The sequence below is a fragment of the Lemur catta genome, chromosome 15, assembly GCF_020740605.2.
Source record: "Lemur catta isolate mLemCat1 chromosome 15, mLemCat1.pri, whole genome shotgun sequence".
Classification (NCBI taxonomy): domain Eukaryota; kingdom Metazoa; phylum Chordata; class Mammalia; order Primates; family Lemuridae; genus Lemur; species Lemur catta.
Genome location: NC_059142.1, coordinates 33,700,301 through 33,720,326, shown reverse-complemented (window position 1 = coordinate 33,720,326; position 20,026 = coordinate 33,700,301). Strand labels below are relative to the sequence as shown.

The window sequence follows — 20,026 nt, the reverse complement described above, 5'->3', positions numbered from 1 at the left end:
TTTACAAGAGGGCTATTATTGTTAAAATGTGAAAGGACACAAAAGTAATTTAGCTCCTTTAAAGAAAGTTTTCTTTTTTTCCGTAAGAATCGAAGAACTTCCCATTTATCATGAGCTTTAGCTTATATCATATTGGCAAACAAGCAGCAATTTCTTTAAATATTCTATATATAACACATACTCCTTGGGAATCAAAGTACAAGGAAAAGCAAAGTTAGGAAGAGCAAAGAACAGTTGAGAGAAGTGTCCAGAATAACAAATACTGCTGTGGCTGCTTCTGTGTTTTATTCCCACTCAGCTCTTACTATGTACCTCAGTGAGTTATCTACCCAATATCTACCATCTAATACCTCCACTGGGATTTTAATTGCCTTACTTCCTACTTACCTCCTTACCTTTGTACTCCTATTAAGAATCTTCCATTAGAAATGGTCCTTTCCTCAATCTCTAGTACTTTCCTCTCCTCAATCCCTTTAAAGCCTTCTACATGTCCTATTATCTCCACAATGCTGCCTACCATCTACAGCATAGAGTATCAATGCATAAAAAATAAATAATAAACCAAGTAAAAAATTAAGGCAATTCCGACAAGCACTGGAACTCGTCTATGCAACTATTTTCTTTAGAGTAATTTACTGAAACCAAAACCACCATCAGGAAGGGTAGAGTCAAAATGTGATAACAGGGCACAGAAATAGCTTAGTTAAATAGAATACAAAATTAAAACGTCATTAATTAAAACTAAATGAATCAATATCAAATATTTCACCTCTGTTACCTGCTTTTGTCTTTGCTTGATTTTGCAAGGTAGCTTGATACTGAGCATATGCAGCAAGTTTAGCAACTAAAGGTTGTTTCTGAAGAACTTTTGCTTTCTTTGTTGGAGGCTTACCCTAAAACAAGAAGAGTTAAGTAAATAGGATTCTTTTTACCCCCCCACCATTGAAATTTAACTTGATTGCACACTACTCATTCTGCTTAAGTAAACATTGAGGGTTTAGAAAATTATTAAAGCAGAGGAAACATACAAGAAATTTTAACATGAGAAATTTTTTTCTGGAGTTCTGCTACAATGTACATATCTAATATGAGTAGCAGAGCTGGCACAGACTAAAATAGCAATATGCAAATTAATATGTTAATAAAAAATTATATCCCATAAGATGTTAAAATATAGGCTGTGGTGGATACTTGATTCCTTCTTATAGTAGATAGAACCAGTGGTTATTCACTCATGCAGGCTGCCAAGCATTGCTATTTTTATGGTAAGAGAAGATAATTTAATGTTCAAAGAGCAAGTGACTGAGGTTTATACCTTTAGTGCTAACGCAAAAGATCAATGACAAAATGATCATGGGCCAAATTCACAGTGTGACAAACTGCCATCCATTTGGGTACAGACCACTGCTCAGGATCTTTAGGTACTGTCTATCTGAAATATAGAAATACATCTAAGTGATGTATTTCCTTTATTTGGAGGATTTAAATAAGCCTTTCAGTACTACTTAATGATCACAATAAATTAAATGAGAATAAGAAGAATGTGATCATCCAATAAAATATGTTGCAAAAATCAGTTATGTAATGCCTTTAAAAAGTTGTTCATACGCTGTAATAGTAACAACTTAGTCAAATGACCAAGTATCTAGTTGTTTTATAGGCATAGACTAAAACAGGCCATGATGTACATTTAAAGCTAGATGACTTTCTTTCCATACCATGAATGTTTTCAAAAAGATTAGTTGGAGTAACCAAATACATTTGGTCAAAGTATCAAATGGGTTGTACTCAAAAGTACAAAGCAACAATGATGGTTAACATATAACCAGAGATTAAATTATTTCCCCCCAAATGTTAAAGATTCTATCTTTATGTTAACTCAAAAGGAAACAAGGGGGGAAAGGAAAATGGCTTCAGTTTCTGTATATAAAAAGGTGTTCGTTGTATTTATACTTATTTGCAAAAAGAATAGGTATTTTTAATTCACATAAAAAATTCAGTTTATTCTGCATGGTATGCCACGTCCATTTAAAATAGTTGTTCAACTTTATATACAGAACAAACTTTGGGCCTTACACATTTCCTAAAAATGGAGGGTATAAAATAATAACTGGCCAATTGGGCAGAGGTGGAGTGCAGTGAATCACAATCAAATGACAGATAAAACCAGTGAAAGCCATAGAAATAACACATATAAAGAATAAGAAGGTTTCTGTACCGTTACCTGAAGTCTGGCCAAAATGCTTGCCTTCTTGGAATTTGACGAATAACTTCTTGAACACGAAACGCTGCAGAAACGCTTTGTTTTAGAGTAAAAAGCATCTCGCACGCCAACCATCCCACACATCTCACAGGTAGCTAATCAATAAAATAAAAACACTGCTGTTATGATCATATGATAAAATCAATCTTTAACAGTTTAATAAAAGTTTTTCCAACTATCTAAAGGTTTTAATTTAAAAATTTCTTCCATCTCCCATACAAATGATAGAGATACCTACATAAAAGTTAAAGAGAGCACTGGTATAATTCCACGGTGAGGGGCTCTAGAAGGTCTGATAATAGAGCTTGAACTCTGAAAAGGCTTCAAAAAGGGTCAAAAGACACACATATATAAAATATATCAGCTTCAACTAACATTTCCTTAGTGCTTATCATGTGCCAGGCATTTCCATATACATTATGAATTCCAGCTTTTGGAAGGATTATAAACAAAAGATGAAATGAAGTGCAACACAACGGAGGATTAAGACAAAACAGCATAAGATTTTAAAATACTGCAAAGAGACCAGGTGTGGTGGCTCACATCCATAATCCTAGCAATTTGGGAGGCGCAAGTGGGAGGAGTGCTTGAGGACAGGGGCTTGAGACCAGCCTGAGCCAGAGTGAGACTCCATCTCTACAAAAAATAGAAAAATTAGCCAGGCATGGTGGTTCGAGCCTGTAGTCCCAGCTACTAGGGAGCTGAAGCAGAATAGCTTGAGCCCAGGAGTTTGAGGTTGCAGTGAGCTATGATGACGTCACAGCACTCTACCCAGGGCAACAGAGACCCTGTCTCAAAAAGCAACAAAAACACCCACAAAAGTTGAAACCTAAAAAGATCTAACACTTGGAAAAAATGCTAAGGGCAATATTAGGATTCTTTCAAGTTATGTTTAGGGGACAAGAAGGAAGAAATAGGTTCAAATCTTGAGGTATCACTGTTAACCAGTGATAGCAGAGAACAGTAGAACTCTTGACTACTATTGCATGATGGACAATAATCAGAAAGGTAGAATCAGAAGAATAAAGTTCACAAGAATTGAAGTTCAAAAAAGATAAACAGGAAGTAACATAGCAAATAACTGCCTTCGGGAGTCAAAGTCTCTATCCAAGCAGGTAAACTGAAGAGACTGGTCATGTAACCAGTGCAGTTGGCCCTCTGTATCTGTGGGTTCTGTATCTATGGATTCAACCAACTGTGGATTGAAAAGATTTGGGAAAATATATTGCATCTGTAGTGAACATGTACAGACTTTTTGTTCTTGTCATTATTCCCTGAACAATGTAGTATAACAACTATTTATATAGCATTTACATTGTATTAGGTATTATAAGTAATCCAGAGATAATTTAAAGTATATGGTAGGATATGCATAGGTTATATGCAAATACTACACCATTTTATATAAGGGACTTGACCATCTGTTAATTTTTATATCTGCAGGAGGTCTTGGAACCAATCCCCCATGGATACCGAGGGATACCTGTACTTACAAATCTATAAGAAATCATAGAAAGAAGATAAAGTGTCAGAAGATTAGAGATGAAGAAAACGTGTCTCATGGGAGAAAAAAAGGAATGGTTTCTTGTTGTAAAATTCTAGAACAGATAGTTAAGAAGGTCCCTGACCACTCAGATAAAAAAGTTGTGATCCCATGGGGACAATGAATCTTTGCCAAAGAAGACAAATGGCAAATGAGAATTCCCATGACTAGGATACAAGCTCCATCAGGGCAGAGACCTTATTTTGTGTTCATCTCTGTATCTCTAGTATTTCAAACAGATGCTAGTATACATAAAGCTTCAATAAACCTTATTTCCTTTTATGATGAGATTACCAGACTGATATAACTAAATCACGGCAAGAATATATAGTAATAGGAGTTAACACATTTGATAAACTCTGTCATGCAGCTTTGTCAATTAGGATTGAGTAATTTCAGCTGGAGTAGAAGACACCCAGGTAGGTTTTAACCAGTAGGATGAGCACACCTAGTGGGTTCTGATAAATAAAGTGAAGTGTTTCGATATGGTCTGTAAGAATCTGTACCAGACTGTGCTGTTCAACTTTTTAATCAAAGGACTGGAATAGATCCACAAGGCAGAATTATCAAAACTGAAAATGATATAGGGGCCGGGTGCGGTGGCTCACACCTGTAATCCTAGCACTCTGGGAGGCCGAGGTGGGAGGATCGCTTGAGGTCAGGAGTTTGAGACCAGCCTGAACAAGAGCGAGACCCCGTCTCTACTAAAAATAGAAAGAAATTATATGGACAGCTAAAAATATATATAGAAAAAAAATTAGCCGGGCATGGTGGCGCATGCCTATAGTCCCAGCTACTCGGGAGGCTGAGGCAGGAGGATCGCTTGAGCCCAGGAGTTTGAGGTTGCTGTGAGCGAGGCTGACGCCACACCACTATAGCCTGGGCAACAGAGTGAGACTCTGTCTCAAAAAAAAAAAAAAAAAAAAAAAAAAAAGAAAGAAAGAAAGAAAATGATATAAAGCTGGAAGATTAGATGACAAAGCATTTAACATTAGATGACAGAATTAGCAATCAGAAATTTCTAAGACCAAAAGTTAATTAAGAAAGATGGTTACATAGAGAGACTCAAAAGTTCTACAATTTGGGATTAAAAAAATCAACTGCAAAAGCACAAGACTGGTTTAAATTAGTTTAGTTTATGTGATAAAGATAAAAGGACATCAGTTATTTGCAAGTTCAATATTATTTTCAAAAAAGCTAAGGCAATTTTGGTGGCAGAAATGGAAATACAGTGTTCTGAAAAAGGGAGATAAAGGCTGAACTTTCTTCTGTGCTCACAAAGGGTGAATGATCATTTGCTTGAGTTGTTTTCCAGGATGTGGGACTTTCGATGGCAAAACCAGGACAGTCCTGGGCAAATCAATCAGGACAAGCTGTCATCCTACTACCACATAATCTGAAGTATCAGAAGAAAATGATCATGGTATCAATGAATTAAATCACCGTGATACCATGAGAACTGGGTGAAGCAACTACGGTTCCTTCAGTGTGTCCTGGAAACACACTAGAACTAAGTGCCACCTCCCCCCACTACCTAGCCACTTCTGACCACAGGGCTGTTCTTAGAACCAAGTGTTTTAGTGTGGAGAAAAGAGATATCATTAGAACAAGGATTATAATTAGTCTGTGTGGCTTTAAAAAACAAAAATAAGACCAAAAGACAAAAGTTGGAGCAAGGATAGTTTTGGTTTAATATAAAGAATATTCTAGTTATTAGAGATACTAAAAAATGAAACTGCTTTCTGAGTCAGAGAATACTCTATCACTGCAAGTTTTAAAACAGAAAACTTCTTATAAGCAGTTGTTATAGGCTGGGTGTGGTGGTTCACGCCTGTAACCCTAGCACTCTGGGAGGCCAAGGTGGGAGGATTGCTTGAGGTGAGGAGTTTGAGACCAGCCTGAGCAAGAACGAGTCCCCAACCCTATAAAAAAAAAATAGAAAAATTAGCTGGGCATCGTGGTGCGAGCAGGTAGTCCCAGCTACTCAGGAGAGGTTGAGGCAGGATGATTGCTTGAGCCCAGGAGGTGGAGGTTGCAGGGAGCTACGAGGATGCCACTGCACTCTACCTGGGGGGGGACAAAGCAAGACTTTGTCTCAAAACAAAAGCAGAAAGAAAAATAAAAAAACCAGAAACAAACAAAAAAAACCTAATGAGGGGAAGTGACAGAAGAAATCAAATGAAAACACAATCTCAACACGAAGGCTAAAATACTCACCCATTCCTGATTTACCATCTGGGTACGTGTAGACCTGTCCATTGTTTTTGATAATTGGCAGACTAGAGGGTAAAGGAGCAACTTCCTCCTCACTCTCCTCAGAGCTGGAGCTGCTACTTGTGTCCTCACTGCAGCTATCATAACCGTCGAACATCCCGAACCAGTCTCTGCTCTTCCTTTTGGCTTGTGAAGAATGTTCAGTCTTTGAAGCAGAAGAAACCAGTAACACATGACACAGTGCTCATATATATCACCTAAAAGATCTTAGTACAAATTCTGGTAAATCAGATTTGACAAATGTCAATCTAGCCCTGAGAAATGATCATTTTATTTTATAATGAAAAGTTAAATATTTGTGTCAAAACGAAGCCCTCTACTTCCATGAGGAACAAATCTATTAGCTATCATGTTAGCTAATAAGATTAATAACGATGGCGATGAAAAGAACACTGAATGTTAATCAGAAGACTATCATGTAACTCATGGTTTGCCTTAAAACTAGATTATCACTTCTCTTCTATAAAAAAATTAGATCAGATTTCTTTAAAAAAAAAAATTGTGGTGAAATACACATAACAGATGATTTCTTAATTTGCCTTTCATCTCTAAAACTAAATTTCTATACCATTTTAGAGGATCCAGAAATAGAAATGATTTTAAAAATCATTGTTAAGAGTTCTGGATCGATTAATGGAGAATTTAAAATTCTAGACACAATTTTTAGAGATGAACTATTTCAAAAATTGTAGGAGACAGACACTATATCCTCTTTAGTGAATGCTGCTCATATATCTCCTCCAAAAGATGCTCCCTCATTCAAGCTACAAAAAAAGAAAGAAAAAACTAATACTTCTACTGCAACCCTTCCCAAATAAATCCCAGAACTTCAGGTTTGGTGAGAATAAAGTCAAAAGAAAAGGAAAAACAACTGAATGGTATCTAAAATTAAAAACAAACAAACAAAAAAAACCCCACACCATTACTAAACATGTAGTGAGTTATAACTAGATAGATGCAAACTGTCAACCAAAGAATCTTTAGGGTTTGGCACCTATCCTTATTCTTTTGCTTTAGTTAATATATTTTTTTAAATCTTACACTTTATACTGAATTTCTTTTCTGGCTAGTCCACCTTCTTTCTGGTATTCCATGACCAATAACGAAGCTGAAAGCTATAGTCCAAAGCTTGACAAGATACCATCATCCAAATGCATCTCTTAGAGAATTTTCATTTTCAGGCATTAAACATTTGCATTGAGATGAGAAACTGATTTTCAGTTGTAACAAGCATAACTACGAAAGTAACAAAAACTGGGTTTCTTAGTCCACACAATGGAAATATTATATTCCCAAAGAAGTCCCCTTGGGAGGTTCTATACATGTTCTAATAATGTTGCCACAACCCCAAACTGGTTTTAGTATCTTCTTTTAGAACTCTTTTTCAGACACAGTCTTGCTCTGTTGCCCAGGCTGGAGTGCAGTGGCATCATCATAGCTCACTGCAACCTCAAACTCCTGAGCTCCAGTGATCTTCCTGCCTCAGCCTCCCTAGTAGCTGGTACTAGAGGCGTATGCTACCACGCCTGGCTAATTTTTCTGTTTTTTTTTTTGTAGAGACAGAGTCTTGCTCTTGTTCAGGCTGGTCTCAAACTCCTGGCCTCAAGCAATCTTCCTGTCTCGACCACCCAAAGTGCTAGGATTACAGGCTTCAGCCACCACCCCCAACCTAGAACTCTTTTTTAGACCCAATATTAAAAAGAAAAACTTATTGTTTATGGTCACTTCAGAATTACTCCCTCTGTTCCCAACAACAGTTTTCGCTAGCTTGATCATCCATCTCATTTAGCATATTTGGTTCCGAATAACTTTTAGGTATTTCTACAAATCAAAGGTATCTTCAAAGAATCAAGATTTGTTACCACCAAGAGATTTAAAAAGGACAAATCAGACCCTGAAGGCAATTCCAAAAGGAAAGTTCTAACAACACCAGGTGGTAGGGGAACGGGACAACCCTCATTTAGACACAGTGTCATGCTTTGAATACAGAATTCTGAAAGAGCTGGGTTTGAAACTCAGCTTTGCCATATATTAGCTGTGAACTTGAATAAGTTTTGAGTTTCTTCTCTTACTCATTCCACAACTATCTAACAAGTATTGTGTGTCTCACAGTAGCTGAGGCTAAAGATAGCGTGGTACACAGAGCAGACAAGACCCATGGTTCTCACAAAGGTTGTAGGCTACTGGCAGGAGTAAACCAAGCAAGGCCATACAATGACAGGAACTCAGGCAGGGGCAGTCAGCTGAGATTCAGTGGTGATGAAAGGCCTCAGTGAGATAAGACCATGAGGACAAAAAGGGCAGCTACTTGAAAATTTAGTGCTAGAATATTCTAGGCAAAGGAAAAAGCAAGACAGAGGCTTTTAGGGTAGAATAAATTTGGTGCACTGGAAGGCCAGTGTGGCTGGTGCCCAGTGTGAGAGGTGTGGGAGGTTCGAGGAGGATGAGGTGGCCAGATCATGAGGGCCTTTGTAGGCCAGGGTAGGAAATTGACTTTGTTCCTAGAGGCAATGGGAAGATACTATGAACTATTTATCACAGTGCCTGGCCTACACACTTAATAAACACTGGACTCACATAGCTCACCTCCATGTAGAGGTGACCTTTTATACCCACAGTATTCATACAGGTTTGTCTACTATATAGCCAGTTCAGTTAGTAGACATACATGTTTACTGACTCTTAAACATCAACCCAGAATATCTTATTCTGATGCTACTTTCAGAGAATATAACCTTAAAATTTCAGGGGATCAATGATTATAGACATCTTGGATTCAATAATTTTAGGATGTTAACTTTTTTTATTTTTTATTTTTTGAGACAGAGTCTCAACTCTGTTGCCCAGGCTAGAGTGCCGTGGCGTCAGCCTAGCTCACAGCAACCTCAAACTCCTGGGCTCAAGCAATCCTTCTGCCTCTGTCTCCCGAATAGCTGGAACTACAGGCATGCACCATCATGCCTGGCTAATTTTTTCTATACATTTTTAGTTGTTCAGCTAATTTCTTTCTATTTTTAGTAGAGACAGGGTCTCACTCTTGCTCAGGCTGGTCTTGAACCCCTGAGCTCAAGCGATCCGCCCGCCTCGGCCTCCCAGAGTGCTAGGGTTACAGGCGTGAGCCACCGCGTCCAGCCTGTTAACATTTTTTTAAAAAGTACCATGATCAAATATGTTTGGGAAATTTTCCTTACTTCAACATCTTTTGGAACCTTTAATATGCTTATGAACATTGTGATGATTAAAGAGGGCTATATAGTATGCCACCTTTTCCAAAACATCTTGAAGGACTAATGTTTTAGGGAAATGTTCTCTGATTTTTTCCATGCTTCTAGCACACAAAGAAAATGATCATTTGTATAACACAAGGAGAAGAAGCCCCTGGGATGCACCTGGCCTAAGGCCTCTGACTGTCCCAAGTAATGCAGGGAAGAATATCTTGACATACTCATAATTCAGGGCATACTAGTTGGGAAGCTGAGATTCTACTTATGGAGTGCCATTCTCCAAGTATTTTTTCCTCACGTTTATATAGAATACTATTAAACCACATCTGTAAACTGTAATTGATTCACCCCATGTACAAGTTATCATTTATTTACTATGGGGGAGCTTAACTGGAAACTCCTGCATTAGACCAAAACCCCTGAAAGAGGCTGCAACTTCAATGACAGTCTGGGGGGTTGGGAACCTGAGTATATGCAAAGAGGACCTACGAGGGAGCCTTTTCTGTCCACGCTCTGAGTGGAGAAGTTTCTCTGGGATTTTGTAATCACAGGCCTGCCCTCATAAGTAACTGTGAGGTTGTAATTTTCCCTCCCCTCTATGGTCAGGAAATCCCCAGGCCAAGAAATTAAAGTGGTTGCAGACTACTAGTGCTCCTTCATACCCAGCAGAAGCAATCCTAAATTATATCATGAAATAGTCACCTACAATTCAGGCCTTTCAGCATTCCCACAGACTTTATCAAATATGAGTATACAGTCAAATATCAAATGTAACAAGCAATCCACTGTGAACAACTGTCAGCAGAAATAAATTAAGAATACCAAATACTTTGGGCACTGGAATCGTCAGAGACAGAATATAAAATAACCATACATGAACTGTTTAAGACGAAATAAAATATTATCGAAAAATGAGCCAAAGTATAAAGTAAGAGGTTAAAACAATGTAAACAAATGTAAAGATCTAATAAAGGTCTAATAAGGATTCTTAAAGGAGAGAATATGGAGAAGACAGAAAGGTAATGAATGCTGAATGAGATGCTGGCTGAGAATTTTGTAGAAATGAGAACACGAATTCACAGATAGAACTATAATACAAATTAAGTACAACAAAAAGATACCCACATCTAAACAGATTACGGTAAAACCGCAGAACACCAAACAGAAGATTTAAAAAGTAATCAATCAGCACAGTGAAGCTCAGTAGTCAACAAATCCAACTCAGGGACACTTAGTCCGATCAGTTGCTTAGCACCTAATCATTTAATATGAGAAGACAGGCAAGGATCACTGATCACTTGAGCAACGCCTCTAAGAATGTGAAAGACTGAAAGAAATCTCCGGGGAAAAAAGAATCTGTAAGAAACAGAAGCAATGCAGGGAACAAAAGAAAACTTCAAAAGATATAACTAATTCTTCAGGGATGTAAGAATAGGATACTATCAGAGAATGAGATAGATCTCGGAATTTAAAAACAAAAGAGATAAACAATAAATTCAATAAACGAATGACAAAGTCAAGGAAATCTTTCAAAAAGCATGCATGTGTATATACATGAGACAAAAACCTGTACAAGAGGAAAAAAATAAGAGTTCCATTTAAAAGATCGAAAATCCAATTAATAGAGATAGTCAAGAAAGAGAAAATAGATGGCAAAAAGTTATATAAAAGAAAAAAATTTAAAAAGAAAATCCCAGGACCAAAATATAGTTTCTATACGTAAAGAGACCATGTAAGCCCAGCTTAATGACTTAAAAAAAAATCTATACCAAGGTGTATCATTATAACAATTTTAGAACTCTGCCAATAAAGATACTAAAAGCTTCAACACTATGCCCACATAAAAAGAGAAGGCAATTGGAGTATCAGAGGGCTTCTCAACAGCAAGACTGATAAAAGTAATTCCTTCAAACTTCTAAAGGAAAAAAATTCTTATCAGAAGATTTATACTCAAAGCTCCAAGGGAAAATTAATGAAATTAAAAAAGAAAAAAATGAAAGCAAAAGCTGCTTCTTTCAGAAGATCAATAAAATCAATAAACTTCAAATCAGAGATAGGAAAAAAGAGACAAATTTTCCAATATCATAAATGAGAGAAGTGACATCACTATATAGTCTACAGATGTTAAAAGGACAATAAGAATATTCTTAATATGACTCCTTTTACATGGAATTCTAGAAAATGCAAACTAGTATACAAATACAGAAAGCAGAATACTAATCACCTGGGGATGAGGTGGGGGCCAGGGTGGGAAGGAGTTAAAAGGAGTGTGAGGAAATTTTTGGAGACACTAGATAGGTTCATTGACTAGGTTGTGATGATGGTTTCAGCAGTGCATACCTATGTCAAAACCTACCAAACTGTACATTTTAATTTTAATTGTAGTTTAATTTTGTCAAATTTTACTTCAGTAAAGCTATTTAAAAAAATCTATATCCAGCCAAATTATCAACAAATTCTAATGGTAGAATAAAGACATCTTCAGATATTGTCCCTGAAGCTCCTTCAAAAAACTTAGCTCCCATGTTCACTTTTTCTCAGAAAATTATTACTAGAAGATATGCTTCATTATAACGTCAAAATAACCAAGAAAGAGGAAGATGACTGATTTAGGAACTATGTGATCCAACACAGGACAGCGGTAAAGAGAATTTCTAAGGCAATAAGAAAGGGATATCTCAGGATTACAGCTGTATGGCAGCTCTGGAAAGCAATCAGACCGTGTTAGAGGAGGATGGATGGTGGCTCTGGAAGGGCTCCAGGAAAAAAATGAATCTTTGTGTTTGACAGTTTATTGGAGCATGTGAAAAAAGGCAATAGACACTTTAACACTGACCAAATGAAAAAGAGAGACAATTATTAATTTCAGGAAAAAAGTTGTATCAGAAAGGAAAAAGTACAGTGGCTGAGCAGCAAATACTATCCTATGTATTATATAAACACTAATGATTTAACCAAAATTTGTGATGTAAGATGATGACACGTCATATGGGTAAATGTGAAAAGAAGGTGATTTCTCATTTCCCAATGAGATTAAAAAACAGAAGCAAATTTTTTGATCAACTTGAATAAAACCAGCTTGGGGACGGAGGTAAAAAGAGCAAATGTCTACTTATTCAACTGAGTAATACATTTTTTATTTTTCATAAAGCTTAATTTATTAAATTTAAATTACTGTCCCCTATTATAAGATCCTGTCCTTTCTGTTTTCTTTAAGGATAGTAATAGGATTTTACTATGAAATATTTAACTTTTTACCCAGAAATTATATCTTATAGAAGTTCCAATAATACAAAGAACATCTGGATACCCTTTACCATGACTGACTAATTATTACCATTTTGCCCCACTTATTCCTCTATTTTTTTGTACCTCAACCATTTGTGAATATGTGACATGCTTCAAGCTCCTTTACCTCTCAATCAGGGCTAGAAGTATAGCTCAGGGTTTCTCAACCTTGGCTATATTGACATTTTGTGCCAGATAATGCTTTGCTGTGGGCGGCTAGCCTATGCAATATAAGATGTCTAGTATCATTTCTGGCAGTCAACACTTCCTTTACTCCCTTGTGACAACCAAAAATGCCTCCAGGCATTACCAAATGTCCCCTGGGAGACAAAACCACCCCAGTTGAGAACTGTGCCTCTCCTAATAATACAGACATTCTCTTACATAATCACAGGTCAGCTATTATCTTTAAGAAATTTAACATTAACCCAAAACTTTCATCTAAGCTACCATCTATATTCCAGTTTTATCAATTGACTGAATAACATCCTTTGTGAGACTTTTTCTCCAGTCCAGAATCACATATTTTATTTGTCATGTCCTAGTCTTTAAATCTGGAAGGAGTCTTTGTCTTTCTTAATATTTGTTGTCTTGGCCAGGAGTGGTGGCTCATGCCTTGTAATCCTAGCACTCTGAGAGGCCAAAGCTGGAGGACTGCCTGAGTTCAGGAGTTCGACACCAGCCTAAGCAACAGCAAGACCCATCTCTACAAAAAACAGAAAAATTAGCTGGGCGTCATGGTGCGTGTCTGTAGTCCCAGGTACTCAGGTGGCTGAGGCAGAAGGATCGCTTGAGCCCAGGAGGAAGCTGCAGTGAGCTATGATGACACCACTGCACTCCACCTGGAGCGACAGAGTGAGAACTGTATCTCAAAAAACAAAGACCCCAAAAAACAAAACAAAACAAAGAAACCAAAAAAACCCCCACCCAAAACAAAACATTTGATGTCTTTTAAGAATGCAGTCCCTTCCTTTAAAAAAAATACAAACTTTTTTTTAAGAACAGTTACAGATTTACAGAAAAACTGAAAACAGTACAGAGTTCCCATGTACCCGTTTCCCTTTTAACATCTTACATAGTCTACTTTATTCAGATTTCTTTTATTTTTACCTAATGTTCTTTTTCTGTTCCAAGATCCTATATTACATTTAGTCATCATGAATCTTCACATGTAAGTCTTCATTACATAAGTCATCGTAAGACTCCTCTGGATAGTGAAAATTCCTCAGGTTTTCCTGTTCTTTGATGACCTGAACAGTTTTGAGGAATATTGGTCAGGTATTTTGTTGACTTCTCCTGACATTTGTCTGATAGTTTCCTCATGACTGAGCTGGGGTTATGTTTTTGGGAAGTACATTCCGAAGTGCCACTTGTATCACATCACACCAAGGATACATACTACCAACATGACTTATCACTGTTGATGCTGACCTTGATCATCTGACTGAGGCAGTGTTTATCAGGTTTCTCTACTGGGAAGTTACCCTTAAGCCCCTGCCATACTGTACTCTCTGGAAGAAAGTGACTATGTGCAGCCCACACTTAAGGGGCATGCTTCCCTCCTTGAGGGCGGAGTATTTACATAAATTAGTTGGAATACTTCTGCACAGATTTCCTCCCTTTTTTGAAAAAATTAGAATGACCTTGTTTTGGTTTGCGATTTTCTCATGATTAGTTTCAAGTTGTACTACCTAACTGATGCTGTCTTTCTCAGGGTATCAAATCCAGAGGCACGATGTCCATCTGCCTCCTTGTTGCTTCCCTTATTTGATCGCCTGGTCTAGGTATGGTCTGATTTCTCCGCTGTACTTTTACTGTTTTCCTTCTTCTAATAAGCAATCTGTGAAGAGACATTTAAAGACCATGCAAATATTCTGCTCACCAAAATCTGACTCCAGATTTAGCATCTAATGATGATACTTGCCCAATCTTTAACTAACTGTGATGATTTTCCAACCTCAGCATTCCCTCTTTAGTCATTACTCAGCATTTTCCTGTAACGAACAGCCCTCTTTTTCTCTTATTTATGTATTTATTTATTATGGGTATCAACCCATGGATTTATACTTTTCAATGTTTTTAATTCATTATTGTGCTTAATTATTCAGGGGCTCAAATTGTCCCAGATTAGGCCAGTGGGAGGCCCTTCAAGCCAACCAACTCCTGTTGTCATTCTGACGGGCCTTACCACTTTTTGAGCAATTCCTTACTTTCTGGCACAAGATATTCCAGACATCTTATAATCATTTCTCTGTCCCAGCCATGGAATCAAATATTTCTCCAAAGAGCTTTGGTTTCTTTAAGTGGGGAATGATTTTAGAAATAAAGATCTAGATGCTCCATGTGCTCATTGCTATTGGGAAGGTCTTTGCTCCTGGGCCTTTGCAGTGGACAGAGTAAAAATATATACACACATATGTGATGACATATGCATACACACATAGATTTTAGAAAATTATGAACTCATACTCAAACCTTCGATTCCAATCATTCCCACAGGGCTTTTTTCTCACTTTTCCACATGTCATATTTGTGTCTCCTCTTCCACAACAAAATCAACATATCCACTCATTTGCCCAATCCTTTGATACATCTGAATAATTACAGAAGCACTACATCTGTACCACTACAAAAAACCAAATCAGTATTTCTTTGCAGTCACTTTTCCCCAGACCAAGGAACAGTACTGAGTTTAAGAGTTATTTAGATTAGTTATTTATTTCCTCCTTCTTCAGTGATGTTGTTACTGATTTGAAGTTGGGTTTGGTTTGCTTTTGGTTTTCAGTCTTTCTCATCATCATCCTTATTGAATTAATTTCATTTTTTGGGGACTATCTGGAAAATCATCATGCTTGCAAAAATAAAGAACTACACAGAAAGGGGTAACTTAAACAAATGTCATTTCCTTTTCTGCCTCACCACCCACCCTTGTGAGTGGGTAACCAACTTTATTGCCTTCTGGTTCCCCCTTCTTGCGTAAGTTTTGAAAAAGTAAACAGGTATACGTACAGGTATACGTATGTTTTCTCACTTCCTCTTCTTTCTTGCAAACATATGATACCATGTTCCTTAATTTCAAGATCAAAGTGCAGCGCCCTTTTGCTTTTTGCAATTTTTTTTGGTATGGGACCTACTAAAGTTTTCCTAATATATGGACAATTTTTGTAAATATTCTGTTTAAAGAGAGTATATTCTCTATTCTTAAGAACATACCTGAAGATCTGCTTTATTATGGTGTTTGGATCTTTTTTATTATTTATCCACTATACCTATCTTGTGCTAAGTGTCAAAGTCTCCTATTTTTAGTGTTTCTATTTCTTAGAGTTTTTAAAAGCTTTATACAGATTGTTGCTGTGTTTTTTGGTGCATGTTTATTTACAAAGGTTATCTCTTTGTTGTGAATCATGATTTTTAGCATTGTAACTTTTCCTCCTTTGTCTCATTTAATGCTTTTTCGGTTTGACTTCTACTTTGGTATTAGCACTGTTAATCCTGCATTCTTCTGGCTTCTATTTGCCTGGTTTATCTTTGTCCATCTTTTAATTTTAGCCTTTGTGAGGGTCTGTTGTTATAAAGTTGGGTTTTGATTTTTGAGCCAATTTTAAAAATCTTTCTCTTTTGATTGGGGAGAGAGATCTCATTGATATGTTTAATCTCCCTTCTGTCATACTATTTTATAATTACTGTGTGCATTATGTAATATCTACCATTTTTTCCCCATTCCAGGATGGTTTTTTCTGTACCCTTAAAAATTTCTCAGTGTTTTGGAAGGTCTATATATTTTTTCCCTAGTACTTATCTTTGTGTTAACATCTTTTATAGTACCTAGTTAGTATCTTTTTTCTTACCTAATCTTTCCATTTGGTCTTTCCATTTTAGATGGTATCCTCTGACTCCCTTATAATAAACTACAGTTATTAATCTCATTCTAGATTTCTTTTTCTTTCCCTTTCCTCTCCTGTTTTTTAGTTGCATTCTTTTTATTTTTTCAGAACATAGAATCTTTATGTACTTTTCTATCTGTGTCCCTACTCTTGGTTTTAATCTTAGCTCAGAAAGATATATAAAATACTTACTGCCAGTCTTTTTGCAGAGCATTTCCGGAACATTTTTTAGATGAAGCTCATTTTTTAAGAGTTTCCTTAGGAAGGGTGAGTATAGTATCCCTTGAGTTCCTGCACATTCCAAACTGTTTTTCTATAGTTTTGATACTTGAAGGACAGCTGGCTAGACAAAAACCATTGGTTAACAGTTACTTTTCTTATGCCACCCCACTGTCTTGCTTTGTATGTTGCTTTTGAGAAATGTGATACTAGTATAATTCTCTTGCCCTGTAAGTCACTTTATCTTTTTGCCTGAAGACCCTCAGAATTTTGCTGTATCTTTACAGTCATATAACTTCACTAGGATATATCCCAGAATGTATCTTCTGATATGAACTTTGATGTATAGATTCAGGTCTCCTTTCACTTTCAGAAAATTTTCTTGGATTATAGTTTTAAGTGTTTTTATTATTTTTTCTTCTTAAAGAACATCAATTACATACATTAGACTTGTGATTGGTCTTCCATTTCAACTTTCTATCAATCAAAAAAATCTCATTTTCATTCTCTTGCTTGTTTTCCTGCTTTTCAACACCTTTTATTAAATTTGCATTTGAATCTGGTGGTGTGAAACTTAAGAATTAGCTTTCCTTACTGATACAATTTTGTTTTTTTCTTCTTGAGTTGAATCTATTTTGAGGTCACTTCCCCATGCTTTTTGTTCCTTTCTGTTCTGAATTTTTTGTTTTAAAATATTTCTTAATGTTACTTTTCATAACTCCAAACATTAGTTTTAGGGTGTTTAATTTTTTCACTTTGAGTTATGTTAGTGTTCCTGCTTTGTGTGTGTTTTTTTTTTGGATGGGTAGATTTTCCTTAGTTGAAATGCTTTTGTTCATATATTTCTGCTTATTTTTATAGTTCTATATGGATATAATCCATTCTTTTCTATTTCTATTGATTTCATGTTGAGAGTTCCTAGTTCAAGAACACTCTCTTTTCTGACTTGTTTTTTATTTATATTCCTGAAGGATTTTTCCTCTTTTTCTTCATTGCCGTATCTCCAAAACTCTATGTCTTCACCCTCTCCCTATGAAGCAGTGCTTATAATTTAAGATTATCAATTCTGGTACTGCTTACCTTCAAACTCTTCTCTATCTAGAGCTATGAACTATTAAACTCCAGATCTCTGTTCAGTGTTTTGGAACTTCTTGTGGATTTTCTCTTTCTGAGGGTGGTTTTCTGTACTTTATTTAGTTTATTTCTCTACCTCTAAGTACCTATAAATTTTTACTTATAGGTAGAAAAATAAAGCAAATTTATGAATTGAACTCTTATTATTTCTCTACTTTTAGGTAAATTTGAAGATTGTGGTGATCTATTTCCTGGTCACGCTGAAGGCATGGGTAGTATGTGATTTATACGTGCTCCTTATCGGTTTTACAGGTTTATAGCAAGGTGGGTGGGAAAGCTGGATCAGGCTGCTGGCATTATTCTCCATAGAAGGCTACACAGACACATTAAGTAGCATATTAAAAATTATCTTAAATATATTGCTTTTGCCATTTTCTGAAACACTTCACCTGTCATCAGATTCATGTTTTCTTGTCATCTAACACAGTTTTCCAGAGTAAGTTGTCTTCATTTTCATCTAATTTGCTTCAGAAACACATTTTGTCCTATAGGAGTTTATCTGTAAACTCTATAATAACCTTGGACCATTTTTGTTGGTGATCTGTGAAAGATCTGTTATGATTATTATTACAACTAATATTTATAGCATGCTTAGCATGTATCAGGCACATTCTAAGCAATTAATACATAATAATGCATTTAATCCTGACAATGTGTATTACTCCCAATTTACAGATGAGGAAAGAGTAGCCCAAATAGGCTGAGGAACTTTCCCAAGACCATACAGACATAACGAACACTAATAACACGAGTCACAGGAATAATCTTAAAATTTAAATTTAAATTTCCCTTCTGTTTTTTCCTTAATATTGGTTCTGTCAGCTAACCTCTGTAAGCATAAAAAACAAGCATCATATAAGGTTGTTTCAGGTAATGTGCCCTCTTGAACATTTCTGATTTTCAAAATAAAACTGAAAATCACATCAGATGACTACTTAAGACCTCAAATATAAGGTGATGGGATGATTGCAGGTGCAGAAATCTTGCTTTACATTTGGGTATACATGGTAACTCCTTATTCACCACAAAGGAAGTCAGTAGATAATGTCTAAAATTCATGCAATAAAAAAATAAGCCTAATATTTACAATTATGGAGATAGATACTAGATGAAAAAGCTGAAAGAATGAAAGTAGTTGTCTCACCAGAGCTGAATTGGGGTGAGAAAAAGAGTGTTGCAAAAGACCCTTTTGGGGAGTACTTTTAGCATTGTTTAAAATACAACAGAAATACAGCATAGCAAATCACAAAATATAGTGTAAGAGATAGTATGACTCACTTTTTATTAAAAGAAACTATGCACTGGCACAGGCATAGATGGATATATCTATGTTTGTTTATATGTGCATTCAGAAACATCCTAGAAGGAACGGCTAAACTTTTAACATGGTGAGAGTGGGATGTGAAGATGAATCTACCTTTTCTGTATCTATTTTCTTTTTCTAAACAGCAAATGTACATGTATAATGAAAAATAAAAGGTTCTTATAGTGACAAAATGTTAAAGGATCATGAATCACAGAATTTCATTTTCCTACTATAATTGTCACCTAGATAAACCTTCCTCCCTATGAAATCTACAAAGGGATTAAAAGATATACCCATTAACTTGTGGTATAAGGAACCACAAGTTCCAATAAAATTGTAAACTTCCCTAGCAGAAATCACAGAAAATATTTGAGATTCTAAATAATAGAATAATAGTATAATTTCAATATTAATAAATTCATCAAAAGTTAATCAACTCTTCATTATCCAAACCAATTGGGAGCAGTGGCCCACATAATTTTCAAAGTTTTATGTTTAGACATGGAATATATATTTTCCGAAACCTTAAATTTGAATGTTGTATGCATGAGATCACAAAGTTCAAAAATAGAAATACAGAAATTAATAGATATTCTATGATGACTAAACTTAGTAGGAGCTAGAGAGCTATTTAGCTCCCCCCAGGACTCTTCCTCATTCCACTATCATGATGGAAAGCAGGGTCTGGCATAACAATAAAACTCATTAGTGTGAACAGAAATGCCTTCATTCTTTCTAAGTTTACTATTATAAGGACAAGAAACAGTAAGGATTAAGGCTTATTGGGTTTTTGTTTCCCACAAGTTCAATGTGAAACAATAAATTCATGTCAATAACACAATCAAGAAGAAACTGAAAGCAGTAATATTCTGAATAACTCACCTCAACAAA

The 20,026-nt window shown here is 36.0% G+C and overlaps 1 protein-coding gene across 8 annotated transcripts in view; it reads right to left on the bottom strand.

Moving 5' to 3' along the window:
• MBTD1 (mbt domain containing 1) overlaps positions 1 to 20,026 on the bottom strand; it is a 59,949-nt gene that overhangs the window by 34,466 nt on the left and 5,457 nt on the right. For 6 of the 8 annotated variants that reach the window (XM_045525156.1, XM_045525157.1, XM_045525162.1 and 3 more), the window contains 3 exons: positions 6,024 to 6,225; positions 2,219 to 2,358; positions 779 to 893 (listed from right to left, as the gene is read on the bottom strand). In XM_045525156.1, coding sequence (XP_045381112.1) covers positions 779 to 893; positions 2,219 to 2,358; positions 6,024 to 6,225 — 457 coding nt within the window. Of the gene's footprint in view, positions 1 to 778; positions 894 to 2,218; positions 2,359 to 2,501; positions 2,531 to 6,023; positions 6,226 to 20,026 lie in introns of those variants that run through there. The other 2 variants (XM_045525158.1, XM_045525164.1) reach the window with 2 other exon arrangements.